The following is a 26,002-nucleotide window of genomic DNA, read 5'->3' as shown; positions in this document are numbered from 1 at the left end:
AAAGGGTTCCACAGTATAGCTACCTTCTTGTTAAGAACTGTTTGTTTGGACCCTGCCACTCTGCAGCCACCACTTCTACCAAAATAAAAGCTAGGCAGGATAGCTTGAAAACAGGCAAGTCTCTATTTAACTTCTCCAGATCATTCATAATTTCAGAATCTTAAGTTTTTTCTCCTTCAAGAAGGTCATTTCATACTTGCATCCTTCTTCTGAGGAGGCTTATGGGTTGGGGCAGGGCCAGGGAAACAACAAGGCACATGGTGTTGCACATGTAGACTTGCAGCGTACTTCAGTGGCATAACAGCCTTTTTCTTTTCCGAGGATTCACCAGCTTTCAGTTTCTGTACAATGAAAATGTTTTAACAGATCCTCCAACCTGAGCAATCCAGCTCACAGGCCACATCAGGTCTACATCAAGTTAGGATTTACAAGTGTAACATTTATCTACAAACAATTTTACTTGCTATGACGCAACTTACTCCAGAAAAATGAAGTACTTCCACACAGCCTACACTTCTTGTGCAAGTACCTTAGTACAACTGAACTCTTCTCACTATTCATCACTTCTTCTGTTCAATATAACCACAGGCAATTAGGAAAAAGTTCCAGCACAAAATACAATGGGACTTCATTCTGACAAGCTATCATTTATTTGCACAGGAACTTTCCTTAAGAAAAGGCCAGAGTGAATAACCAACCAGCACCACTCCATGGAAGCTTGCTTTATGAGTCTTCCACAGTGACATTTACAAGCTCCTTTTGAAAAATTAAGAGAAGAATATTTATTTGGAATAATTTCTTCTCTAAATCAGACTCACTTAAATCTCTGACAACTGTGAAGCACGATTTTTCCTCATGGAAGTCTTATGGGCTCTTACCATTACTCTAGTATCTATCCTCCACAATTCAGCCATGTTAGTAGTCTGCAGCTGGCCAGGCATCCTCAGCATCTCCTTTGAAAGTCAGTAGCAAGGAAGCACCCTACACTCTTCCTACACTGCTCCTCCTTAACAGCACAAGTTAACAACCACACCACAAAACAGCCTTACTAGTTACATCCAAAGATTTTTACTGACAGCTGCATAGTCCTATTGTTAAAAAAATGGATCTTTAACAGAGACTCCCAATATCCACCACTCCAGATCACAATGGCTACCTCAGCTATTATCATTCACCTCCTTTGGGAAGCATTAAATAGCAAAGCATCATACCTTCCCAATTACTGAGTTTAATAATTTGGATAACTCCCACACATCATTACCAGGAGACTATTTGCATGCTTATACTCTATTATCATTTCATCAAATAAAATTTAAAAACTCTTGGAATTTTATGAATAAGACTGAATTAAATTAACTTCTACAAACACTTCCATACTTACCTTTTATCAAAGAAAAATTTCTAAAGATTATTACAGAAGTCGGGGAACAAAAAGGACACTACAGGGAAGTGGAACACCTCCTCAGAGATAGGGCACTTAAGATAATTTCTAAGATTTCCTCAGCCACAAAAAATGGGAGATACACGCCTGAATGAACTGAGCAGCAGCAAGTCACCACTACAAAGGGATGTACTTGCAGACTTTGTGTTTAATTACTTGAAGTCAAGTAAGAGTAAATGCCTAAACTGGTCTCAGTAAGAGTAATGCTTTGCACCTGAAGAGGTACTAGGACTTAGCTCATTCAAAACAGGATGAAATATTCACAGGCTAGACCTTCCTCAAGGGAAGCACATTTGCAATTAAAGCAGCAAACCTTATTTTATGCAGCATGGAATTCACTAGGAAATCAAAGAATTAATTATTTACAGGCATGATACTATACACAGTTGTATCGGGCACAAAACAACAGTATCTTATACTGTGTGACACTGGGCAGACACCAACAATTACTACAAGACACTAACCATTTCTCAAAACAAAAACAATTTGGCAAGTATGCCATGAAAATATGACAACAACCCTGCAGCTTTCCTCTAAAGCATTCGTAAGGACTACTACCATGCTCTGTACAGACAGGGCTGATTTAGTTTTAAGCTTTGGCTTCACAGAATCACTTTTAAGCTGAGACACAGTTTATAATCTGGGTTCTCAGGTGGAGGGGAAAAAAGCAAAACCCAAAGCTACTTAAACCGAAACATACTTTGAAGGCAATCTTACAACTGTTTTAAAGACACAAAATAAAAAAATCTGCCTAAGCTTACCAGAAATTAACACCAAATGGACATTACCAAACTTCAATGTTAACCCGAAGCATTTTTAAGCTACCACACATACATGTTTATTTTAGATTACATCTGCCCCATCCACTTAAAAAAATCACATGAGCTGAAGACTGATTTTAAGTGGCAAGAAACACCCCACCATTCCTGTATTAATTCTTCTTTATGGATGCCTTTCTCTCTTCTCACAAAGGGGGAGCCAGGAAGCTTTCAAACACTTCCTCCAGGCCTTCTGTGAGACCGAGAAGTGAAAGAGAAGAGCTTGAAGTTTGAAGTTGCTCAGCCCCTCCCTCTCAAGCAACACCACCCCTGCAAGCGCCATCACACCTCCCAGGGGAAGAGCACCAGTCTGAGGAGCCACCCCCCTGCATACGAGTGGAAGTAAGGCTTAGAAACAAAACAGACCTGGGAGTCAGGACAGTGAGAAAAACAACTGCTAGCACTACCTTTCAGTAGTACAGAGAAACTAGAACTATTATCTATGCTGCAATTGCTATTAGCTCTCTAATCACAACACAGCTAGTTTTATGTCAGCTTGTTCAAGGACTGCCAAGCATACAGGCACATAAATTGATGTGGCTTAAAGGCCGTTTACTCAGCTTCTTGAGCAGACTTCAGAGCTCACACTGAACTCCAGGAGGCCACACTAGTTTAGGTGGCTCCAGTAAGATTGGTTTGCTCTTACTCGGTTCTTGTTCTTGCATGTTACATACACACACCAAGTCACTGACTCCTAAGTAATTCCCATGATCTCCAAATGAGGCTCCCATTTCATAACTGCTAATTCTCCAGAGTGTTTGTAAAAATATTTCATCTTAATGTATGACTACAGTTTCCTTGCATCTGTTCCAAGTCATTAAATCACTACAAGCTTGTAAGGTGTTATACAGCCTCCCACATCCCCCCCCCCCTTTTTAAAATGCCCATAGTATCCCTAATAATTTCAAGTATTCTGGCAGTACCAGAGCAGGCAAAAAGCTGCCTCAGCACTATAAGCTATAGTACTACACTAAAACCCTCTGAAACATGTCAAGCAACAGAAGGGTTCAACTTCTACTATGCAGACATTAACATGCCAGAAAAAAGTGCACCATGAAAGTCAAAGCTAACTAGAGAAAGTATTTCAAGAGGTACCAGTGTATGATGTGACAAGCTAACAAGTAGAAGTTTGTGATTACTTGCTTTCTAAAGCCTTTGGAAGGTTTAACTGGTTCAGTGGCTGGTCACAGTTCCTAAAGCGGTAAATTTCCACACAGGCTTCACTGAAGTTTTATGCAATTCTTTTTCCTTGCCTAAGCACTTATGCTTTGCCCACTGCTTAGTTAAAAAGGGCGGGGGGGGGGGGGGGGGGGGGGGAGTTGTGTAAAATATGATCTCCAGAAAAACTCTTCTACATTCCAGTTGAAAAAAACTTCAGAAGTGACTGTTAGTGCAAACTTGTTTGCTACTAGTAAGAATAATCACTTAACGGTTCTAATATTAGTCATTTATTTTTAGCAGAGAGAAAGAGGAGTGCTAGAATGACTTACTAAGATGCATACCGTAAGCATGCAGTAAGCAACAAATCACCATTAAGAAATACTAAGCCTTAAAACCTGCCCACTACCCAAACCAAAAGCAAGTAAAAGAAAACAGTTATGAAGCACCTGCTGAAATACACTAGCTACATACAGAGTACACAGACTTACACAAGCTGTTTGTTCTGAGCTCAGATTCCTGAAGCCAAAACACTCACCTCTTAACCACAGTTACTGAAACCAGCCTAACAAATCCCAATATAACTGAAAAAACTCATGCCTGCCAACAAATTACCACTGTGCTGCAGAGACCTCCTCTGCCCACAGATGAGAAAACTGGCACAAAACTTTGTTGAGGCTAGAACCCCATTACTGTCACACAGAAAAGTTAATGAAAAGGATAATCTGGTGTTTTGGCTGTGGGTTGTGGTGGAGGTTTTTCTTTCTTGGGGTGTGCATGTGTGTTTTTTATTTCCATAGAATTAGCATTATAAAATATTACAGTGATTGAGCAGAAACTTAAAGTGAGCTCTTTCTTTAAAGTTACCTCACAAACACTAAACGTCCTTTGCACCGTTAGATCTCAAAGAGCTGAAGCAGGCCAATGTAATAACTGAACGAGCACAGAGAAACTGAGACAAGTCTTCCAAAGGGCGTACATAGTCATACTTTAAACCACCAGGCGCCTTCAACTACACTTAAGACAGCTCAGTGAACTAGTTTTGATCTAGTCCCTATGCTAAAACTGACGTCCTTGCTGACAATGAAGTACCTATGGACATAGGCTTTGGAACACCAAAGCCCCGCGACCCTCGCACCGTGCTCCAAGGAATTCTACCCTCCCAAGCGTGGTGACACGGGGGAAGCAGCACACGCACCCCGAACCCAGACCCGCAGCGGGGATGGAATGACAGTTTTCCCCGAGACACCGCTTCCACCCGCCCGCCAGACCGCGGGTACGGCCCGCCTCCGCCCGGTTGCGGCGGGAGGGACAAGGAGGACGGAACGGCGACGACGCGCTGCCGAACCCCGCGGCCGGCGCTCAGCTTGGAGGCACCGTCCCGGGCAGGGTGCCCGGAGAAGCGCGGACCCGGGCGGCTGGCCGGCTCCCGCCCTGCTTCCCGCCCTCGCCCGGCCGGGGGCAACACCGGCCCTTGCCGGGCCCCCACACGAGGGAGGGGGGGGTCTCTCGGCCTGCTCGGCTGCGCCCAAACAAAGGAGGGTAACGTGGACGAACCGGGACGAGACGGCAGCAGCCCCGGCTCCCTCGGGCAAGAGAGGCCGCCACATCTTCCCTCGCTCAGCCAGAGCCAACTCCGGCAGCGGCGAAGTAACCCGCGCCGTGGGTCGGAGGGCACCGAGCGAAACCAGTGTGTGAGAGTAGCGAAGAGCGGCGGCGGAAGGAAGAGAGAGGTACGGGACCGGTGGCTCACCAGGATCCGCTTGAAGAGGTTGCTCTCCTTGGGCGGCAGCGGCACGGACGGCATGGTGCGGGCGGCCCCAGGGCAGGCACGGCTGCAGGGACAGAGGGAGGAAGGGAAGGAAAGCTGGCGGGGGCGGCCCAGGAGAAGCGGCTGTCGGTGTGGAAGGGAGGAGCGGGAAAGCGAGGGGAGGCAAAGCCCAAACTCCGCGGGGCGGCAGCGGCGCGGCTCCTGCCCGAGCGGCGACTCTTCAACTCATTGGCCTGCACCGCCCTCCCCGCCGGCTCCCCTCAGCCGCGGCGCGCGAGCGCGGCCCCTCTGCGCAGCTGCCGGGGAGGCCTCGCCGCCGCCTGACGCTGCAAAATGGCAGCCGGGGTCCCCTCCGCGCAGGCGCACAGCGTCCGGCTGCCCCCGCCGCTTCCCCCTCAGACACGGCCCCCCCCCTCCTTCCGTCCTGCATGCCCTGTCCGAGGGGACGCGCCGTTGTTCGGTGCTAGTGGCTCTCCTCTCTCGGTGGCACTGAGGGGAGTTTCCTGCCTTGAGTGAGGCCGGCGGCCGGCCCTGAGGGGGGCTCCCTCGGCAACGCCCCGAGGGGAGGAGGGGAAACGGGACACCCACCCGCGGGGATTGTTAACAAATGCTAACTCCCGCTCGCCCAGGTCATGGCTGCGTCCAACGCGGGGTCCGCGGCAGCCGGGTGAGGAGGGGTTTGCAGCTTGTAGCCTTTCCCAGTCGCGGCTGGAGGGCAGAAAGCAGGTTTGCGCGCTCGCTGTTCTGCCTCTCTGCCTTTAGTAACCTAGTTTTGGTGGCTGCCATCCCAACAGCGCGTTCAGAGTGGGGCTGTGGGGAGCCAGGCTGCCCGGGAGGGATTGCTGGAGGAGAGCTAAGTGCCTGGAAACTGCAGCGCTTGGAGAGGCTGTGTGCTTGCTGCGCCCTGGCTGGTATTTAAGGAAACAACAGCAAACTTCGCCGACTAGGAGTGAGCGGGGATGTCATCTATTGCATTAATGCATTTTTCAGCAGTCGGTTATGTAAAACTTTATTGTGCATGCTTGGAACAGTGAGAGTTTAATCATGGCGTTGCTCCTTCGCCAAAGGAGGTTTAAGGTCTGTTGAGAATAGATTTTTATTATTTCCAGAAATGGTTCTTAAATGAAACTTTGCAAAAAAATTAACAGGTAAAAAAACCAACCCCAAACACGTCAGACAAACAGCAACATTAAAACCACATGGCCTGGAGCATTTCCTTAGAAAGAAAACTGGTTAAACTGTCAAGGTTACAGCCAATTAAAGAGACCATCTCACAGGGCAAAAATTAGTCAGCTTCAGTTAGAATCCCTTTATGTAATTACCCTTGAAATATATTAATTATATTTTGGTATGTATTAAAAGGACATTAATTTTGTAATACATGGTTACTCACCTACTGTCCCTGATGATGACTAGGATAGGCACGAGGTGTTCCTACCCACAGTAAAGCAAGTGTGTGGAAAGCAGTATATAATAAAAGCCAATTTAAGCAGTTTATGAGCTTAAAATATTTGATTTGGTTATGCATAAATTAGGTGAGTGTGGCCATGACTGAGGATTACAAGCAGCAGGTCTTTGACTTCTTGCAAGTGTTGCTGAAGCTGATGGATATGATAGCTGCTTTCCTTTCAGTCTGAAGGAGAGAAAAAGGGAGAAGAAAATTTCTTGGAAGAAAGTGACCTGGACAGTGGCCTAACTTGGGGACTACTAATTAGAAAAAAGTAGTAGGCTTTGGGAGCCTCTTGAGATGAAAACAGCAAAGGCAAGGAGAATGTTAAAGAAGTACAGCCTATCTTTTCCTAGTTCTTCTTAGCTGAGCATCAGTTTATGGCAAATGTTGTGGGTGGTGGTTGTTTTCAGTGTTGTTTTGTTAATCTGGTTAGAACTATGGTATGTAATAAGTTTCTTCATATCTTTATTGTGTTTATTCCTCATGTTTTTGTTCTGACATGCTTCTAATGATGTCAGTCACCTGGATCACTGATAGCAGTATGTGTGTTTTCCACATGCATTTTCAAGTTCACTGTTCCTTCTGCTAAACGACATAGTACTGCTGTATCCAGTATCTGATTTTCTACAAAGCAGGAATACTTTTGACAAGGATGGACAACTTGTCTTTGCCCTGCTGCATCATTTTCAGAGCCTGTTTGTACCACAGCATGTATTCAGCACTTTTTGTAACTAGCCTTGACTTTATGAACTCTAGGTTTCCGTCTTAGCAAAAGACATGTCTCCAGTTGAGTTGAGTGATAAACAGATGCATCTCCAAGATGGTCAGGCAAATATTGTGCTAGGTGGACCTTTAGTCTGAAGCAGTGAGGTTGTTCTTGACATCTAAAGGTTTCTGCTTCCTGGAAAGAATGCTGCCTGAAAATCAGCAAATTGCAAATAAGAGGCACGGGTTTGATTTGTATTTAGATATGTGTCTGTATTCAAATCCTGGATTAAAAGCAACAAGAAAAGGAAAGCAAGGAGGCAATAAAAGAAATGTTTGTAGACTAGCTGGGAGAGAATGAACAAAGAAACAAGCTTTTGAGGGAGGCAGAGCTCTAGTTGAAAGTGAGGTTTGGGAGCACAGTCAAGAGAACTTCTTGTCATTTAATCACACTGTGCTGGACAAAACAAAGCGCTTTCTACAGGCTTTGTTAATAAACAGGACTGTATTCAAGACGCGTGTGATTCTGTCACCAATTGTTCCTTCAAACAGAAAGAATTCAGAAGTCTGTTGACAAACTATTTGGGTTGAAAGGGCAGGAGCAATGTTAAAGTGATAGATACTTCGTAACACGCTTGTGATTTTGCCATGTCTTTCACATTATTCCATGACCTGTCAGTGTGGGTTGGTATCTATAGAAGTTTCAGCAGGATGCTTGCAGACCACTAACTCCAGTTAGGGCCCCCTGGGTAAAAAAGGGCCTCTTTAAGGGCATGGACCTGCCTTCCAGCCAAGCACATTGTAAGGCCTGGAGCCTGTTTTGTCTGATGAGCCATTTCTTTGCCTCCAGTTTCTAAAGCAGTTGGCAGGTTAGGATTGCCCTTCTGCACCCACCATGGGCTGCCGTGGTTGCTGAGGAAGGCAGTGGCACCCTGCCCCAAGCAGCCTGCACCCCATAACACTGGGTCTCACAGGGTCCACAGGCAGCTGCTTCAGCCACGCAGTTTTTAAGGTATCAAAGCAAATCATAAAGGGGATGGGAGCACAGACAGCGGTGGGATTTCCCATCTTTTATACTCATTTCCCATATCACGTTCTAAAAGCATAAGTAAACTTAGGGAAAGAGTATATCTTACATGTTTTGAATACGAGATGCATGGACTATGTCCTGTGGTTGACAGTGTATCTGGCAACCCTAACTGGCAGTATAGCACCCAGCCCTTTCTCTTGGCCATATGGTCACTGCATGGCCTGCTGCCTGCTGGGGAGAGCAGGCTCAGAGTTTGTTACAGTCTCTATTCACACTTAAATAATTTGCCCGCAATCAATCTGAATCATGATCGCATTTAATCAGAGGATTTAATGTAAGAACCATTACCAGCTGGAGTAGAAGCTGGGTTAATTTTTCCTTTGCCTACCCTACTCTTTAAAATCAATTTTTGAGTGTGTGGTTTGCTTACAGTTTTCATGGTTTTAGTTGTCCTCCCTTAGATTACCTTCCCAAGTATCAGATTCCACATTTAGAGGCCAATGCAAGGATAATTTCACTATTTCATTTCACTGAGATGTAAACCATAGTGGATGAAGGGTGAGGCGTGGTGGGGATGGCGTCTGGACGAGGGCATCTCCCATGGTACAGCACTGCACGCTCAGGCCAGGGGGAGAAACACTGAGGTTTCAGGATGCTGTTTGCTGTGGCCTTTCTCTAGTTTGGATCAGCTCTGGGGTGGATCCCATTCTCTGGAAGAGTCTTTTAATCTGTCTGCCTTGCATTCTGTCTGCCTTACATTCTGTCCTTGTGGATAGAGCCAAGACAGAGTTTGTCCTCAGATCTACGTTAGTGGTCAGTTATCATTCACGTGCTGGTGAGATTGGATTTAAGTCATCCCCATCCATCGGTTTCATTTTCAGTCTTTTGGAATACTTACCTCACCAAATCCCAGTGGTGTTTTATGTGCCACATACCAAATTTTTACCTTCTTTTGTTAATCCTGTTGAATGACAGTAGCTGGGAAGAAAGCTTTTTAGGTGATTATAGATATAAAAATACCCCAGTGTTCTGGAAATCTTTTTAAATGGGGCTTTGAGCAACCTGGTCTAGTGGAAGGTGTCCCTGCCCATGGTAGGGGGTTTGGAACTAGGTGAGCTTTAAGATCCCTTCCAATCCAACCCATTCTGTGATTCTGTGATAATTAGGGAGATAGTTGTATAATCTGTTTAATATTTTCAAAGTGTGTGTATGCATAGTATCTTTTAAAAAATACCTTGTTAGGAAGCCACAGCCTGTTAGCATAATGATAAATCTGAACAGTTCATTAATATTTAGTAAGTGGTGTTTGTCTTTACTAGTGTAGTTATAATCCATTTTAAGCATAATTGAACGGTGAGCTTTGACATAAAGTGGAACTTAACATAGTTTTATGCAGACTTCTCTGAAATTACTTTTAGTAACCAGGTATGAAACATTTATTTCCAGCCCATGTTTTGGGAAAATACACGGAAAAATATATGTAATATAATAGCTTGGAGGCTGGAAAATAAGAAGTATTCCCATTTGTTGTCACTCCTGCCATTTCTCCTAAAGCACTCCTGAAGCCAGACTGTGTTACTGTACAGCTGAGAGGATATCGACAACGAAGAGCTGTTTCCAAGGGCGCGTTCCCCATTTTTACTTTTCATCTCGGGTCTTGCTTTTGACAGAGCAAAGATAAGCTACCTTCACCGGCAGCGGTGCTCAAAGGCCTGCGCTGGGGGCAGCCCCGGCGGAGGAGGCAGTGAAGGCAAGGCCGGGCGGGCTGAGGCACGGCGGGAGTCGTGTTCTGCAGCAGGCATGCTGGGACTGGGAGCTTTTCCGCTCCACTTCCCGTCTGCCATGGCCTCCTGTTCTGAGGCGGGTTCCGTCCGCTGCCGAAGCGTGCGAGAGGTGAGTTCCGGAGTTCCCCGGAGGCTGCTGAGGACCGGAGCCGAACCGAGACCCCGCGCCCCTCACGGTCTGCTTCAGCCTTCCCCGTCCGCCCGCACCCCTGCGATGGGGGAGCGCTGGCAGGGGCACTTCCTGCTCGGCTTTCGGGTGCTTTGCTCGGGGCAGCAGTGCCGGGAGGGTGCGGTGTGTGAAAGGTTGGCTCGGCGGCGCGGCACTGAGTCGTCCGTGTTACAGTCTGCATCGAAACGCAGCCTCCTTCTGTGTACCTGTGTACTGCGTGTCTGAATTCGGTTTTATGGGGTTAACAGCATCTGCAGTTGACAGAAGTTCTTTTAAAAATCTCTTAAAGTGTTCACAATATTGATAATGCTTTCCTGTATGGAGAGATATAATTTTTTATAACAATTTATTTACTTTTTTTTTAATTGTTCTTTGGAGCACAAGTCTTATGAGGAATGGCTGAGGGAACTGGGGTTGTTTAGTCTGGACAGGTTTCAAGGAGATGCTGTTTAATGCCTTCATTTTCTCTGAATCCACTTTCTTGTAAAAATCAGTAGACAGATGGGATTGCGGCACTGGCAGAGATATCGAGGAGTGCTTCTTTATTTGTTAGACCTTTTCTGTGTGGGTAGTCCTAGAACATGAATTATTTCCTATTGGTAGACCCTTGCATTCCAATATAAATTTTTAGAGCAGAGCCAGAATTCATAGCATAACTTGCAACACTGATGGTAGAAAATGAAGAGGAAAAGATCTTTCCTAAAGCAGCAGTGATGGTCAGGGGAGCCTGATATCCTGCAAAGCTGTAGGCCAGTTGTCTCAGAAAATACAGGTTGTATTTCAGGGTACCAACTTCTTATTAACTTTTTGGATAGAAAATATTTATATCATGTATGTGTAAATACATCACAGGAAGTAGTAAATGGGATATAAAACACTGTTCCCATGTCTTACATAGTACATATATGGGGAATTTCTTGCAGGTATCTTGGGGTCCTATTGACTAATCTGTTTCAGGGGCTGTTTGCTGTTACTGATGTTCTGCTGGCAAAATGATATTGTGTTATGGTAGTGGATATAATTTTGCGCATAATTCTGGACTTCCCATACATTCTTTATGTAGAATTCTGTACCTTTGGAAGATTCATTTTCGCTCAGCAACATTTTCATTTCACCACTAAGGCATTAAATGGTTGAATTTTTCTCAGGGAGACATGGCAAAATGAAGCTGTTGTCTGTAAAGCCATATCTACAGTAGCTTTTCCACAGCATGAATAAACTAAGTTTGAGGAGATAAGGGAAAAGATCATTTTCAACCACCAGCCATCACAGTGTTGCTGGTAAGAGCTTCTGGTTTAAACAAGGACTAAATCAGGAATAGTTTTATCCATAACAGTTGCATTTTTGTTGTTCCAGTCAAGAACAGGATTTGGGCTTGATAGAGTTCTATGTTTGTTTGTTTTTTAACAGCACGATCTCTTTTTCTAGATAATAACACTGGTCCATGTATTGTATACTTTTAATTTCAGCTGGTGGAAAAATAAGAAGCAAAATGAAACCTTTCCAAAGGGTCTGTCGTTTCAAGAGCCTGCTTGCCAGTTGCTGCTGTCACAGTCAGCTTCCCAGCTGTCTTCTCCCTCCAACTGCAAAGAAGATAGGTTGTGCAGCGGAACTGCACAATGGTGGATTTTGGAAACCAGAATTTTTATTGGACACGGCTACATTCACTCTGTCTTTTAACAGCAGGCACAGGAAAAACCATCAGGATTCTCGAGCATTGTGGAAGCAGGAAGCAGTGCAGAAATATCTGGAGACACTAAGCAAGGAATACCAGCAGGTTAATCATCTGTTAAATGCTGACTCAGTAAATGACTTTGAGCAAGGAACCCTGAGGAGAAGATGTGCCGATCTGTCCCCAATTGCAGCTGCATTTCAGGAAATCAAAGAATCTGAAAAAGAAGTTCAGGAGTTAGAAGCTATGTGCAAAGGTAAGGAGAACACATCTGCTTACTTCTATCAAAACAGTCACGTTTCTTGCAATGAACTTCATTGCCCAGCCTTTGAGGAATGCTTTGAAATAACTTAAGCCAGCCCTGGAGCATGCTCTGGTCCTTCCTGCTTCCTGGGAGCTTGTGTGTTGCTAGGGCTTTCTGCTTCCAGACACATCTTTCCAGTTTTCATGTCACCTCACTTCAGTTTCAGGTTTTAATACAGACAATTTGGGAGAGTAGAGATCATCTGTAATCTAGCAGAAATAGTTTGGAAATGTTTGTTTTAAGGTTGTTTTTCATGGAACTGAGAGCAACATGAACTGAAGAAAAAAGATTTGGCAAGCTTAATACATTTGACATATGCAGACTTTACCCATGTTAATTAAAATGGAATTCCATTTAGCAGTTTATTGATACTTATAGAGCAAATTACATGAACTTTCATTAGGCCTAGGATTGTCAGCTTCCAATTGAAATGGCAAAAGCTAACATTTCTCTGAGAATATTCAAGGAGTCCTTCAAGGAATAAAAATTGGTGGTTGTTTAAGAAGCTTCTGTTTTTCAGTAATCTGCTACAGTAGAAGTTGGGTAAAAAAGAATACCTTTCAGGAATAAGACTGTACACAGGGAATAAGATAACTAATGGTGCAGCATTTCAAGAAAAAAAACAACCAACCCATTGTTAGAAGGGTAGGTGCACACAAACATCTGTTTTACACCAATAGGTATTAAGAGAGGGAAACATTGGCCTGGAGAGGATGTGGCTTATACTGAAGTAAAGTAAAGGGAAAAGCAAAGGACAGGAGAAAATGAATAGCCAGTGGTGTAAATAGAGGAGGATGAGAGTTCATGGTGCTTTTCAGGGAGACAACCAAGGGGTGTGGGCAAACTTAAAAAGGCTATTTTTGGAGCAAGTAAATATAATGAAGAATTTTTCTAATTCCATAAATTATGATGTGGATAAATAGATTGAGTTCTGGTTGAAAGGAGGGAAAAGAAAAGAATGAAAAGAGGATTACAGCCAAGAAGTTAATTAAATGGAGCCAAATTGTTCTATGTGTACTCTTTATCATGTGGCCAAGTTAAAACACAGATGTTTGTGTCATCTGACTGCTCTTTGTTTTCTGTTTAACTCCCTAAACTGACCCTTTTCTCTGTAGTACCTGAATTCCTCACAGTTGCTATTTGCAATACTCAGTGAAGCAGAAAAACATTATTTGCTGGTTTGGCACTGGTGATGTGAGTCAGAGGGGTAGGTGAAGTGAATTCTTAGAGGTCAAGTTTGCAGGGAGGTAGGAATGGGGCACCGATGTGATGTGAGCACCAGTGACCACCAATACTCACATAAGTGGTACTCATTCCAGTATTTCCCTGCATTTCTTGAACTGGGGAGCTCAAAACTGGACATGGTACTCCAGATTGTGGAGAAGGAAATCTCCTTAGGCAAAGCAAAGATCCCAAGTGAGGTCTTCCACCTCCTGATGACTTGCATCTCTCATGTCTCAGTGGCCTCTTGAATAGCAGAAGACAGAAGGTTAGGAACCTCATTAGTATCGTCATAGCGTTATTTGTGGTGCTCACCTTAACAAGTTGCCTACAAATTGTTGAAGATAGGGTGTTTCTGGGCAAGTCTGGAAATTAAAAATTTTATTGCATGAAAAATTGCAATAAAGGAAACCAAGACACAGCTTGTCTGCAGGCCTGGTTTTAACATATTTTGTCAAATCCATTTGTGTATTTATCCCTGGGCTGTCAATCTTTATGACATAACCATTAGTATTACTGAGAGTAACTGTCAGGTGGGGCTGGCATCTATTTGATGTAGACTTTGAGCCCTAAGGTAGAGATTGAGAGGTAGGTTATCCATTACTCCTTCCAGCAGACCCGGAAAATATGATCATTTAGTTACTAACGTGAATCCTGGCTTGGGCTGCTCTTACTTGGTATTTCATGCTGGCAGAATGCAGCTGCAAGCTTCTGTGTGCTGCAGTGCATGTCTGTGGACCGCTGTATTACAATTTGCTCTAAGGTAAGTGAGATTGACTAACATCTATTCCTGTTGTTGGAATTTAGAGCTAGATAGCAGAGATGAGAAACAACTTCTAGAGCTTGCCTTAGAAGAGAAGGAGACCCTGGATAAAAAAATCAACGTGTTGTGCAGAAAGGTGAGCCTGAGGTAAAATTACACAGCTTTGTAAATAAAGATGTCAGAAAAGCGTTCCTCTGTGATCTTATCCATAGACTGTGACACTTGCGTTTAGTAAATGAGAAGTCCACCTTGTGTATTTTCCCTGAAAAGAAGTGACAACAGTAATTATTTGCTAGCTTCTTACTGACAATTGTGTCTCAGAAGCTTATTATTTTAGTCACTTTTGCTTGCGTGCTTGTCTGTCTGCAGATGCTGAAGGGGATTTAAAAAATGGTGAGCCTGTGCTACTGAGACTTGACATGACACCCTAGTAACACTTTGTTGGCAGTGGAGCATGTATTCTTGAAACATTTCTGGTTGGAACTTGCCGACTTTCATTTTCTCTTTAGCTGACAGCACCCAATGAGGAAATTAATTATAAGCAGAGGAGCTGAAATGATTCAGTGGAGAGCTCTGTGATTGGGCTCATTTCTATGTTCACATTTGAAATAACATGAAATGGGACTTTCTGAAAAATAAGATGAATGTAACGATTGGCTGGGTTATAGCTAATAATTTTGTGTTCATAGGTAGTTGGCGCTGGAGCAGGTAACCTGGCACTGGACTTCGGCTTGCTTTCCTGTGGATGCACCAGCATATCCCATTTCCACAGTGATTGCGCTGAGCTGCAGTGTCCAATGGACAGTTTTTAGTCCTACTTACCAGTTTGCCAGAATAAATCAGTGATGGTGTGCTCTCAGGCTGTGACAATTGTCAAGACTGGCTGTAAATTTAATTAGGGGGGAGATAAAAAGTCGTGAAAGAGATAATGACTTTTTCCTTTCTTTCTTTCTTTTCAGCTTTTCCAGCTTCTAGTACCAAAGGAAAAATACGATAAAAGTGATGTCATACTAGAAGTGACAGCTGGCAGAACAACTGGAGGTCAGCAAAGTCTCCACAATAAGGATTACTTCAAACCTCCATCCAACTTCATTAAACCTCTTATGGGTTATTCTTAATGCCTTTTTGTACGTTAATGGTATAAAATGGTACTTTCTAAAGAAGAGCATTAATCTGTCTAATGAGTGTGGTTAGAGTTGCAGCTAAATCTAAAAACTGGTGGCTGCCATTTTGTGAACTGCTATTTATGTTGTCCCGCTTTTATATTTTTAGGAGACATCTGCCAACAGTTCACTAAAGAAATGTTTGAGATGTACCGGAACTATGCAGACTATAAATGCTGGACCTTTGACATTGTGAACTATACACCAGCTGAGATAGGTACAGTAGTTCTTCAGACATGCCACCACGACAAGGCAATTAAAAACAGTGTTTCTGTGCTATATTTGTCACACATTATTTGTGTCTGTAGGTGGGTTGCATCATGCTTCTGCTCATATTTCGGGAGATGATGTCTACAGGCATCTGAAGTATGAAGGAGGGACTCATCGAGTCCAGCGAATCCCTGAGACGGGCCTGTCGTCACGAATGCAGCGTATTCACACTGGGACAATGTCAGTTATTGTTCTCCCTCAGCCAGAGGAGGTAAACCAGCTGTTAATCAGGATGGTAGGGCAGTGTATCCCTTCTCACCTCTTTGCCCGTTGGTTTAGGTGTTACTTGAAACCATGTTATCATTACTGTTTGGGGATTTTATTGATACCCAAGTGCTTTGTTCAAGCCCCAGCAAGTGAACCACAAGATCTGTGACTCTGGAAGGTGATAGTCTTTAGGCCTATACCTTACGTATTTAAATGGGTCATCAGAAGCAACTTAGCAGAGATTTGCTGTTGCCTGAAATGGCGTGTAAATCAGTGGTGGTTTCAGTGACTGTTCCAGCCCCAACACTCGCAGTAAGCCAATTTTAAATTATGTCATGTTTTAAGACAGGGAATATATCCAGAAAATATTCAGTGTTGCATAGTAATGTGATTCTGCAGGTCCATTTTTTTTGTTTCATGTGGCCTCTGTTAAATCAAGGACAGTCTGCTTTGAGTATGAATGAGTGTGTTGGCTAGTCCTTCTGAGAACTTACTGGTACTGACAGCTCTCACTTAAGCCAGCAATTCACACATAAAATAAACAAAACCAGATCCTGCAGGCTTTCCCTGCACTCTTTCCTGCTTCCTTGTAATGCTTTCCTTGCAATGTTGATCAGATCTGAATGTTCCTTTCCCATCCACTGAGTTCAAACTATGGTCCAGGTCATCATGGGCTTTTATTTCCAATGCTGCAATCCTTACTTGGATCTGGATACACCCATTTTTTCCTCAGTTAGATGTTTCTAAGCACTGTTGCAAGAATCATTCAGGCTTGACTTATGGCCAAGATCTTGTACTGCTGTTTAGAAGTAGCTTTTGATTATTTCCTTATTTCTTAGCCTCACTGCCAAGGCTAGTGGTTTTACAGAAAGCTGCTGGTTTTGGTTTGTTTCACAACCCCACATTCCACCCCCCACCCCCCCCCCCCCTTGTTTTGTGAAGGACATAGAGTGAGAGTTTGAAGAAAATGAGTGAAATATTTAAAGCATTACTTGCTTTGCAGACATATTTGACGTTGCACTTTCTTGAAGTATAATTATAGCTGTTAGGAGCAATTCTTTGAGATATGGTATTTTTTTTACACCAAGTATTGTTGCCATTCAGATACGTTTAGAATGAGCAGAAAGTAGCAATTTTCTTTGATTCTAGGTTGATGTTAACGTGGATCCCAAAGATTTGCGTATAGACACATTCAGAGCCAAAGGAGCAGGAGGGCAACATGTTAACAAAACTGATAGTGCTGTGAGAATTGTGCATCTTCCCACAGGTAAGGCTGGCTGCATTTCCTACTTGTAATCACCCTAAATCTGTATCCTGAAGGGAAAGCTTGGAATCCCAGAAGTTGTATCTTAGAGTGGGTTTGCAGGGTTGGGGCTTATACCAAGAAAAGGAAGTGTAGCCCCTTCTGATTCTGCCCTCTGCTAGCAAGGCAACCTGTGAGAAGAAGGGTTGTGTACCAGTGGCATGATGGTCAGACATTTCCTATTATGCCAGTTTTGTCCTCAGAGGGAGTGTTTAATGAATACACTGTCTTCGAAGGATGAAAGGACCTAGAGGGTGACAGGAATGGGATGGAAGATGCAAATAATTCGTGCTCTGTGCTCTGTACCTTAAGGAATAACAGCCATTTGCAACCAAGGGTTGCTTTGCCTAGCTGGAACCTGTGTAGTAGTAGGCTTGAAGATTTTCATTCAGTACTATATAGTTATATAGTACTATAGATTGTGCTTCAGTACTGTAGATAATGCTATCATATGTTGAAGAGGAAGGAAGATGTCTGCTGATAGAAAGATAATGTATAGACTGGACCACTCTGTCTTTCTTGGGAGTTTGTTGTTATTGAAATTCAGTGGATTTCTATCTGTTCAGATGCAGAATCTCTTTAGACACAGGAAATGCAGGTAGTGACCAGAAAACAGCTGTTTTCTATATGCCTTTTTATTTCAGAAATCAAATAAGAAGCAAAAATAAGTACTAGATTTCTTTTAAAGACCTTTATTTTACTTTATTTCATTATTCATGAGTTCAAGACCACCAGTATTGTTTAGACACCCTTCTCTTCTAGAACAATGAATTTTCCAGTCTCCAAGAGCTTATTTAGACTGACTTTAAAAACTTGTGTTGCACTGTTATAAGAATGCTTCTGTAGACTGTGCAAATGACATCTTTAACATGAGAATGCTGATTGGAGAGAGCTCATTTTATGGAGGCAATGTCAGACTTGTTTCCTTCATGAAATGTTAAGGTATCCCTGCCTTTTCTGTAGTACTGACCAAAGCCCCTGGTACAGCTGTGAAGAGTGTGAAACTATACTAATGGTTCTGGCCGCTGTCTTAAAATGACCTTTTAACCTGCAGCTGAATGACCCTACAAACCAGCACTCCAGAAGGTTTCATTTGCCTAACGTGTTGTTAGAATTAATTTAGCTTGTTTTTTTCTTTGTTATACTGGGCTTTTGATGTGAGCTCTCTTGCATCCCTCTATTAAAAGGACTAGTAGTTGAGTGCCAGCAGGAGCGATCCCAGCTGTTGAACAAGGACATAGCTCTGCGGACACTGAGAGCTAAGATGTACCAGCAGACCATTGAAAAACAGCTCAATCAACAACAGAGTGCCAGAAAACTGCAGGTGAGAACATGTGGTTGCTGATATTTGGAGAGGGTGCTGTGTTGTAGGTTTGTGACACTGAGTGACAGTGATGGAGCAAGTGAGTGTGAGTGCCTGAACAGGTGTGCTCACAAAGGAGAATCTTGTGGTTTGAAATGCTCTGGATTTTACTTATCCCAGTTCAATGCTATTGCAGACTTCCCAAGCAATGCAAAAGAGGCATCAGCTATAGCTGGAAAGAAAAGGCTCAAAAGACTAGGTGAACTTATCTGAAAGGCAATGCTCTACATCATGTCCTGAATCCCCCTACTAAGGCCGGAGCTACAAGTAGAGTTACAAGTATACAAGTAGGGCATCAGTAAACAGTTACTTTCTGTGAAAACTGGGATCAGAAGTTCTCAAGATTGTGTTTTAACCTGTTTCTAAATCAGAGTATTTGATAAGACCATACAGAGCTTTTGAAAGAAACAAGTATATAAATACTCCTGCCACTACATAGTGAGATAGCAGTTTATTTGATACAGTTTAGGTAGCCTTTTAAGGAAGAAACAAGCTCAGAAGTGTTGCATCCCAACTAGAATGAAGTGCAGCAGGAGGGCCAGGAGACCTCCTTGGATGGATAAGGAGCTGCTGAGGAAAATTCGAAGGAAAAAAGAGGCTTATAAAAGGTGAAAACAAGGACAGGTGACCTAGGAAGAGTACAGGGATGTTGTCTGAGAAGCTAGGGACCAGGTTAGGAAAGCTAAGGCCCAGTTAGAATTAAACTTGGCTAGGGATGTGAAAGATAACAGGAAGGGATTCTATAGGTATGTAGTGAATAAAAGACAGACTAGGGACAATGTAGGCCCCCTCCAGAAGCTATCAGGAGAACCGGCTACCCTGGATTTGGAGAAGGCTGAGGTTCTGAATGACTTCTTTGCCTCAGTCTTCACTGGCAAATGCTCTGACCACACCACCCAAGTCTTGGAGGGCAGATGCAGGAACTGTGAGAATGAAGACCCTGGGCCCGCTGTAGGAGAGGATCTGGTTCAAGACCATCTTAAGAACCCGAATGTACACAAGTCCATGGGACCTGATGAAATCCATCTGCGGGTCCTGAAGGAGCTGGCAAATGAAGTTGCTAAGCCACTGACCGTCATAATTTGAAAGATCATGGCAGTCAGGTGAAGTTCCCAATGACTGGAAAAAGGGAAATATAGCCCCCATTTTCAAGAAGGGGAAAATGGATGACCCGGGGAATTACAGACCAGTCAGTCTCACCTCTGTGCCTGGCAAAATCTTGGAGCAGATTCTCCTGGAAGGCATGCTAAGGCACATGAAAATCAACAAGGTGCTTGGTGACAGCCAGCATGGTTTCACTAAGGGCAAATCCTGCCTGACCAATTGGGTGGCCTTCTATGATGGGGCTACAGAACTGATGGACAGGGGTAGAGCAGCTGATGTCATCTACCTGGACTTGGGCAAAGCGTTCGACACTGTCCCACATGACATCCTTGTCTCTAAATTGGAGAGACATCAATTTGATGGATGGACCACTCGGTGGATAAAGAACTGGCTGGATGGCCACACGCAAAGAGTTGTGGTCAATGGCTCAATGTCCAGCTGGAGACCAGTAACGAGTGGTGTCCCTCAGGGATCGGTGTTGGGACCGGTCTTGTTCAACATCTTCGTTGCTGACATGGACAGTGGGATTGAGTGCGCCCTCAGCAAGTTTGTCAATGACACCAAGCTGTGTGGTTCGGTTGATACGCTGGAGGGAAGGAATGCCATCCAGAGGGACCTTGACACGCTTGTGAGGTGGGCTGATGCCAGCCTCATGAAGTTTAACCATGCCAAGTGCAAGGTCCTACCCTGGGTGGGAGCAATCCCAGGCAAAGCTACAGGTTGGGCAGGGAAGAGATTCAGAGCAGCCCTGTGGAGAAGGACTTGGGGGTGTTGGTCAATGAGTAAATAAACATGAGCCGGCATCAGTGTGCGCTAGCAGCCCAGAAAGCCAACCGTATCCTGGGCTGCATCAAAAGGAGTGTGACCAGCAGGTCAAAGGAGGTGATCCTGCCCCTCTACTCTGTTCTTGTGAGGGCTCACCTGGAGTATTGTGTGCAGTTCTGGTGTCCTCAACATAAAAAGGACATGGAACTGTTGGAATACGTCCAGGGAAGGGCCACAACGATGATCAGGGGACTGGAGCACCTCCTACATGAAGACAGGCTGAGAAGGTTGGGGCTGTTCAGCCTGGAGAAGAGAAGGCTGCATGGAGACCTCACAGCAGCCTTCCAGTATCTGAAGGGGGCCTATAGGGATGCTGGGGAGGGACTCTTCATTAGGGACTGTAGTGACAGGACAAGGAGTAATGGGTTAAAACTTAAACAGGGGAAGTTTAGGTTGGATATAAGGAGGAAGTTCTTTACTGTCAGGGGGGTGAGGCACGGGAATGGGTTGCCCAAGGAAGTTGTGAATGCTCCATCCCTGGCAGTGTTCAAGGCCAGGTTGGACAGAGCCTTGGGTGAGATGGTTTAGTGTGAGGTGTCCCTGCCCATGGGCAGGGGTGTTGGAAGTAGGTGATCTTAAGGTCCTTTCCACCCGTAACTATTCTATGATTCTAAGAAACACCTTTTATAAGAGAGTTACCTCAAATTATGATGCAAAGTGAGCTTTTCTCTTGAAATATGCTATCATTCTTTTCCCATTCTTTGAATATTTTCCCCATTTGTGGTCTGAACTTCAACAGTGATCACCAGGAATAAAACTACTTCAGAATTACAGTATTATTCAGTACTTTGAAGTTTTTAGCTCTCCTATTTAATCACTAATTTCAGGTTGCATGTAAGTGTATTATTCCTGCAGGATATTAGGCCAGTCACTGGAAGTGGTGAGCCATTTCTCTTGTGTTAATAATTTTAGCTTGAGATCCTTTAGAATTGCATAAAGGACTTAGATGTACATTTATATGAATACTGCAGAAAATCAGGCAAAAGTGAATTGCTTTTCGTAATGTTTCAGAATTTATTCAGTAAATGCCTTATTTTAAAATATACGTGTTGAGTGCAGGTGAATTTTTCAGCAGTGCCCACTGGAGCAGACACCCGTTTCTCTATGCAGTTTTTAGCATTTAATTCGGTATTTTAACAGTGTTTAATCACACAGCAACGCTGTGTTTTGATTTCTAACTTCTAAACGGCTTGCATTCCCGCACTTCACCACTAGAGGACTACTCTTCGTAGTCTTAATTTACTCCTCGTTCGGTACTAACGACACCCAGACTTCAGTGGAGTGGCTTTGTCACACGTTGACTGGGCTGCTTATTAACGGGGCCCACTTTCGTTATTTCTTGTGGGAGCTACACCCCCCAAAAAAAACCCCAGCCTTACATTTTTGAACTAAGGACTTGTGTAGATCTATCTCTGGCCTTATGTGACTTCTGAGAGTTAGGTCGTTCTTCCAGCTACAGAGCTGGACCACAGATGTGCTGGGGCTGTAAGAACTTGGTCTGTGATACAGAGTCACAAATCATTGTTTTGCCCAGGGAAGCTGTGGCTTCCCCATCCCTGGCAGTGTTCAAGGACAAGTTGGAGGGGGCTTGGAGCAACCTGGTCTAGTGGAAGGTGTCCCTGCCCATGGCAGGGGGATTGGAACTGGATGAGCTTTAAGGTCCTTTCCATCCCAAACCATTCTGTGATTCTATGATAATACAGTTTAGCAATGTTAAAGTATTTAAAAATCTCATATGCTAAGCCAGTGACCACTAGGTTTGTAGTCAGAATAGTCTGATCCATCAAAGTTTATTCTAGGTATGCTGCTTGAGGGTGGAATTTGAGTCTATTTCTTTTTAAACACAATAAGATAGAATTGTTTTTTTTTGCTGCTTTGCTACAGTTGGGAACAAGAGCCCAGTCAGAGAGAATCCGTACTTACAACTTCACCCAGGACAGAGTCACTGACCACAGGATCTCATATGATGCACGTAATATCAAGGTAATGGTTGCTTATGGGAGTATTTAAAGTTACTTATCTGTACCACAGGAAGAAATTAACTTACTGAAAACAATACAGTCTGAATGAGGAAATCGAGATAGCCAGTTGTGCTCTGTCAGAACAGATTTAGAAAGCTGAAACTTTCTTTCCTGCCTGATTGTGCAGTGCTGTTAAAGATATTTGGCACAGGATATAGCTTGCTGGCCTACTTGTAGCACTCAGTCAACTCCCTGAGTCCCTCAGCCAAACTGGCAAGTGACATTTGGGATGCTTGAAGCTTAGTACATCCGCAAGAAAAACTTGACACCAAGGACTTCTTTTTTTGTTAAGCCAGTCTTTCCTCCTCCTAATGCTGGAGTGAAGAAAAACTTCTATACTTGCCTCACAGGCCAGTCAAATGAAAGAGAAACCAAATACTTTCATTTTAAGATTGCCTGAGGTCTTATTTCTCAGTAAATCTCTGCATACGGCTTGAATCTTGATTATTTATTGTTGTTTTACAGGGAAACAAATATGTAGTAATGCGTTTTTGTGTATTAAATTTATGAAAGTGGTTTGAATTTTAGGACAAAGTTTAGGGTGACCCTTCAATGTTTGGCTTGGGTATCCAGTTCACTGTAAATGCTGTTACATAAGGATCCACGCCTTTCGAATTGTACCCAGAGGTGTCCTGGGTAATTTCAGGGAACACAGGGCGTGCTGAATATGGAATGGTTTGTGTTCAGTGGAGCGGGGAATAGGTACACAGATACCATGGTGGAGGAGAATGGGAAGAAGTTTTAGTATTTAGATGAGACATGAGGAAGAAATTTGCTGTGAGGGTGGTGAGGCACTGGCACAGGTTGCCCAGAGAGGCTGTGGCTGCCCCATCCCTGGCAGTGTTCAAGGCCAGGTTGGACGGGACTTGGAGCACCCTGGTCTAGTGGAAGGTGTCCCTGCCCATGGCAGGGGGAGTTGGAACTAGCTGCTGTCTAAGGTTCCTTCCAACCCAAACCGTTCTATCATTCTGTGGTTCTGTGAGTTCCACAATCACATAAAACCAGCTTTCATTAGTTGAACTTTTCAGTTACTTAGTGTTGGGAACTTGTTACTTTCTTGAGTGAAACTGGAACCATAAACTGCCTGACAAAAGTTAGCTGGGCTCTGCTTGCAAAACAAACTAGATCTTGGCATGAGCAATCTATATTTGACTTGGGTTCTTCAACCCTCTATTGCTCTTGCCTAGGGGATTTGCATGTAAACGCATGGGTTACATGAAAGCGTGGCAGGAATGCACCAGCAGCTCCTTTTGTTGCTGCTGGAATCAGTGTGCTGCTCACAGGCAGCCAGCTGAAGTTCCACTGCTGTGCACCATGGCATGTTGCATTCACACAGGGGGAGTGCAGAGGTGAGCAAACGAATGCGTCAAGATAAAGACTCCAGGCAAAGTGCATTCCAGGAGCTCCTTGTCTGAGTCTTGGGCAATTTGGAATTATACTGATGTACAGTCAGTAATGCTTTTGCCAGGTTTTGTTGTTTTTTTTTTTTTTTCATAGGAAATTCTAAATGGGAAAGAAGCACTGGATAAGCTCATCAACAGACTGCTGGAGTTTGCAGAGATGGAGGCTGTCACTGAGTATCTAGAAAGTTTGCAGGCTGTGGAAGGAGGAGGCTGCTGAAGGCCTTGCATGGAGATAGAGCAGAAATGTTGTGTTCGGTAGGAAAATAGATGCATTTGTTAAATAAATCTATGCTTCTGTTTTTAAGGGTGTGGTGCTATTCTTTTATACTTGGGTGCAAATGGATTGAATTCATTTCAGCAGTCCTTGCAGAAAAGAACAAGCTTGGGGTACTGTGTGCGAATACTGTCTGTCTTGGCAGCATGGCTCTGTTAAGCTGGACCTCCTGACATATTACAGCTGGAAAGACACAGAATTGTGGTGATGGAGCAGAATACCACATAGTGCATGTTTTGGAGGTGGCAAATGTTCCTCTCCAGGTGAAAGAACCTCAGCTCCCTAGACAGTCTAGAATCTGGCCTTCCCTTCAAAATAAGCCTGTGTTATGATGCTTTAATTTTTAGAGTGTATATAGAAAAGCAAAGGCAGCAGTTTTGAGGCCTGTCAGCTTGCTTCTAGCCACTCTTGGGTCAGCTTAGGATGGGACTGGACCACATGCTGCAGTGGTATGTAAAAGTAGGTGTTCTGGTTTCCAGCTGAGTTGATGAGATTCCAGGAGGAGTTCAGCAATGATAGCAGGCAGCTCCCTGCTTCTTGGCAGAGAAAAGAAGTTCACAGTGTGTTGTGTTTTAGCAAATGGGTAGCTCTGCAGTTCAATTTCTGCCTTGATGACTTTGGGAATGTGGCCCTATCCCTGAGGGTGATCCATCTGCTTACAGAACATTTGGACGCAGCGGTTCAAGAATACTGATGTGTTTAATGTCACATGAACTCAGAGTGCTCTGCTGAACTGGGCTGACTTGCTACAACACTGTGTTTTTTATCCTGCTCCTCCCAGGTTTTGCTATAAAGCTGCTCCTCTGTACAAGCTTTTGCATGTGAAGAATCAGTTGTTATTATTTAAATTAAGCCTTCTTGTTGATTTGTATTTGCACATCTGTTTTGTGATCACAAATGATACAGGACTGAGAAAATGAGAGTTATTGTAAGGAAAACAATCACTTTGACACAGAGTTAATCTAAATGGTGTAGTTTTTACCACTGTATATTTAACAAACAACAGTTAACTTTATTCAGCTGTATTTAGAAAGATGGAATTTGAACCAGGAAGCAAGTAGGAAAACTATCCTCAGTTTCCCAATTCTGGAATTATTTTTCAGTTCTTTGGCATGTTTTCACATTCTTATCAGCAAGTTTTGTCTGGCAGTTTCTGACTTGCTCCCAACACTTTTAATTATGAAAGGTCTTGGGTTTGCTTGGGCTTCTTTCAAATGTATAGCCCTGTGAGTCAATTGGGAAACATCACCACACAGTTTATGAGTCATTGGGACACTTGAACTTTGAATTCTTACAGTAAGCAGTTCAGAAATAAAACCTGCAGGAAGATCTGCAGCTCAGCTTCTACTAAAGGCAGTAACAGAAATGCTGTGAACTAGTTTATGTGCATTCCCCACCTTTTAAAAGTGCAGATCCTTGACTCTCAGGGCATCACCCATCAACCTTAGAGGAGCACGTATGAGGACTACTGAATGACAATCTGTTACCATCAGAAGGTTTATCCATTCAGCTATATTTGGAATGTTGTTTCAACAAACGTCACCTGAACTCTTGTAAGAATTGTAAAATTAACAGTTTTAACTTGGGTCATTTGTTACTTGTAATTGATGCGCAGAACAAACCCATTTCCAGTAAGTGCTGAACGTGCTACTGGAAGGCACCAGACACTTCTATTCATGACCACAAAATAAAGTATTTATTTTAAGAAGCATTCCCACATTTCCATCCCTATTTTGGTTTATCTTGACCCCAGGCCCCATTTTTAACAGAACATGCACTCGTC

General features: G+C 43.7%; 2 protein-coding genes across 7 annotated transcripts in view; one reads left to right on the top strand and one right to left on the bottom strand.

Annotated features, from left to right (window-relative positions):
• Nucleotides 1-5,596, bottom strand: part of NAA16 (N-alpha-acetyltransferase 16, NatA auxiliary subunit) — a 61,990-nt gene extending 56,394 nt beyond the window's left edge. For all 3 annotated transcript variants that reach the window (XR_008972207.1, XM_057409692.1, XM_057409693.1), the window contains exon 1: nucleotides 5,171-5,596. Coding sequence is in view for 2 of the 3 variants with exons in the window: in XM_057409692.1 (XP_057265675.1) it covers nucleotides 5,171-5,224 (54 nt within the window). In the remaining variant the exon portion in view is untranslated. The remainder of the gene's footprint in view (nucleotides 1-5,170) is intronic.
• MTRF1 (mitochondrial translation release factor 1) lies at nucleotides 4,929-24,244 on the top strand. 4 transcript variants are annotated; one of them, XM_057409702.1, is made up of 10 exons: nucleotides 4,930-5,225; nucleotides 11,796-12,254; nucleotides 14,331-14,422; nucleotides 15,246-15,327; nucleotides 15,559-15,666; nucleotides 15,758-15,930; nucleotides 17,076-17,193; nucleotides 18,417-18,553; nucleotides 22,406-22,504; nucleotides 24,040-24,244. In XM_057409702.1, exons 2-10 carry the CDS (start codon nucleotides 11,819-11,821, stop codon nucleotides 24,160-24,162), a joined length of 1,368 nt encoding a protein of 455 aa, XP_057265685.1. In that variant the 5' UTR covers nucleotides 4,930-5,225; nucleotides 11,796-11,818; the 3' UTR covers nucleotides 24,163-24,244. The 4 variants fall into 4 exon arrangements, with proteins under 4 accessions (XP_057265686.1, XP_057265685.1, XP_057265684.1 ...); XM_057409701.1 differs by lacking the exon at nucleotides 4,930-5,225 and adding an exon at nucleotides 10,133-10,266; XM_057409699.1 differs by lacking the exon at nucleotides 4,930-5,225 and having other exon boundaries at nucleotides 11,756-12,254.
• Nucleotides 24,245-26,002: the final 1,758 nt, after the last annotated feature.

The sequence above is a fragment of the Pezoporus wallicus genome, unplaced genomic scaffold, assembly GCF_028554395.1.
Source record: "Pezoporus wallicus isolate ANWC-B61680 ecotype Strahan unplaced genomic scaffold, APGP_CSIRO_Pwel_v1 contig_2543, whole genome shotgun sequence".
Classification (NCBI taxonomy): domain Eukaryota; kingdom Metazoa; phylum Chordata; class Aves; order Psittaciformes; family Psittacidae; genus Pezoporus; species Pezoporus wallicus.
This window is presented reverse-complemented; position numbering and strand designations above follow the sequence as displayed.

Coding starts and splice junctions, on each gene's coding strand:
- MTRF1 (XM_057409699.1), top strand. CDS start 11,771: ATGTATTGTATACTTTTAATTTCAGCTGGTGGAAAAATAAGAAGCAAA. Junction 12,255..14,330: donor GTTAGAAGCTATGTGCAAAG/GTAAGGAGAACA, acceptor GTTGGAATTTAG/AGCTAGATAGCAGAGATGAG. Junction 15,328..15,558: donor AGCTGGCAGAACAACTGGAG/GTCAGCAAAGTC, acceptor TTATATTTTTAG/GAGACATCTGCCAACAGTTC.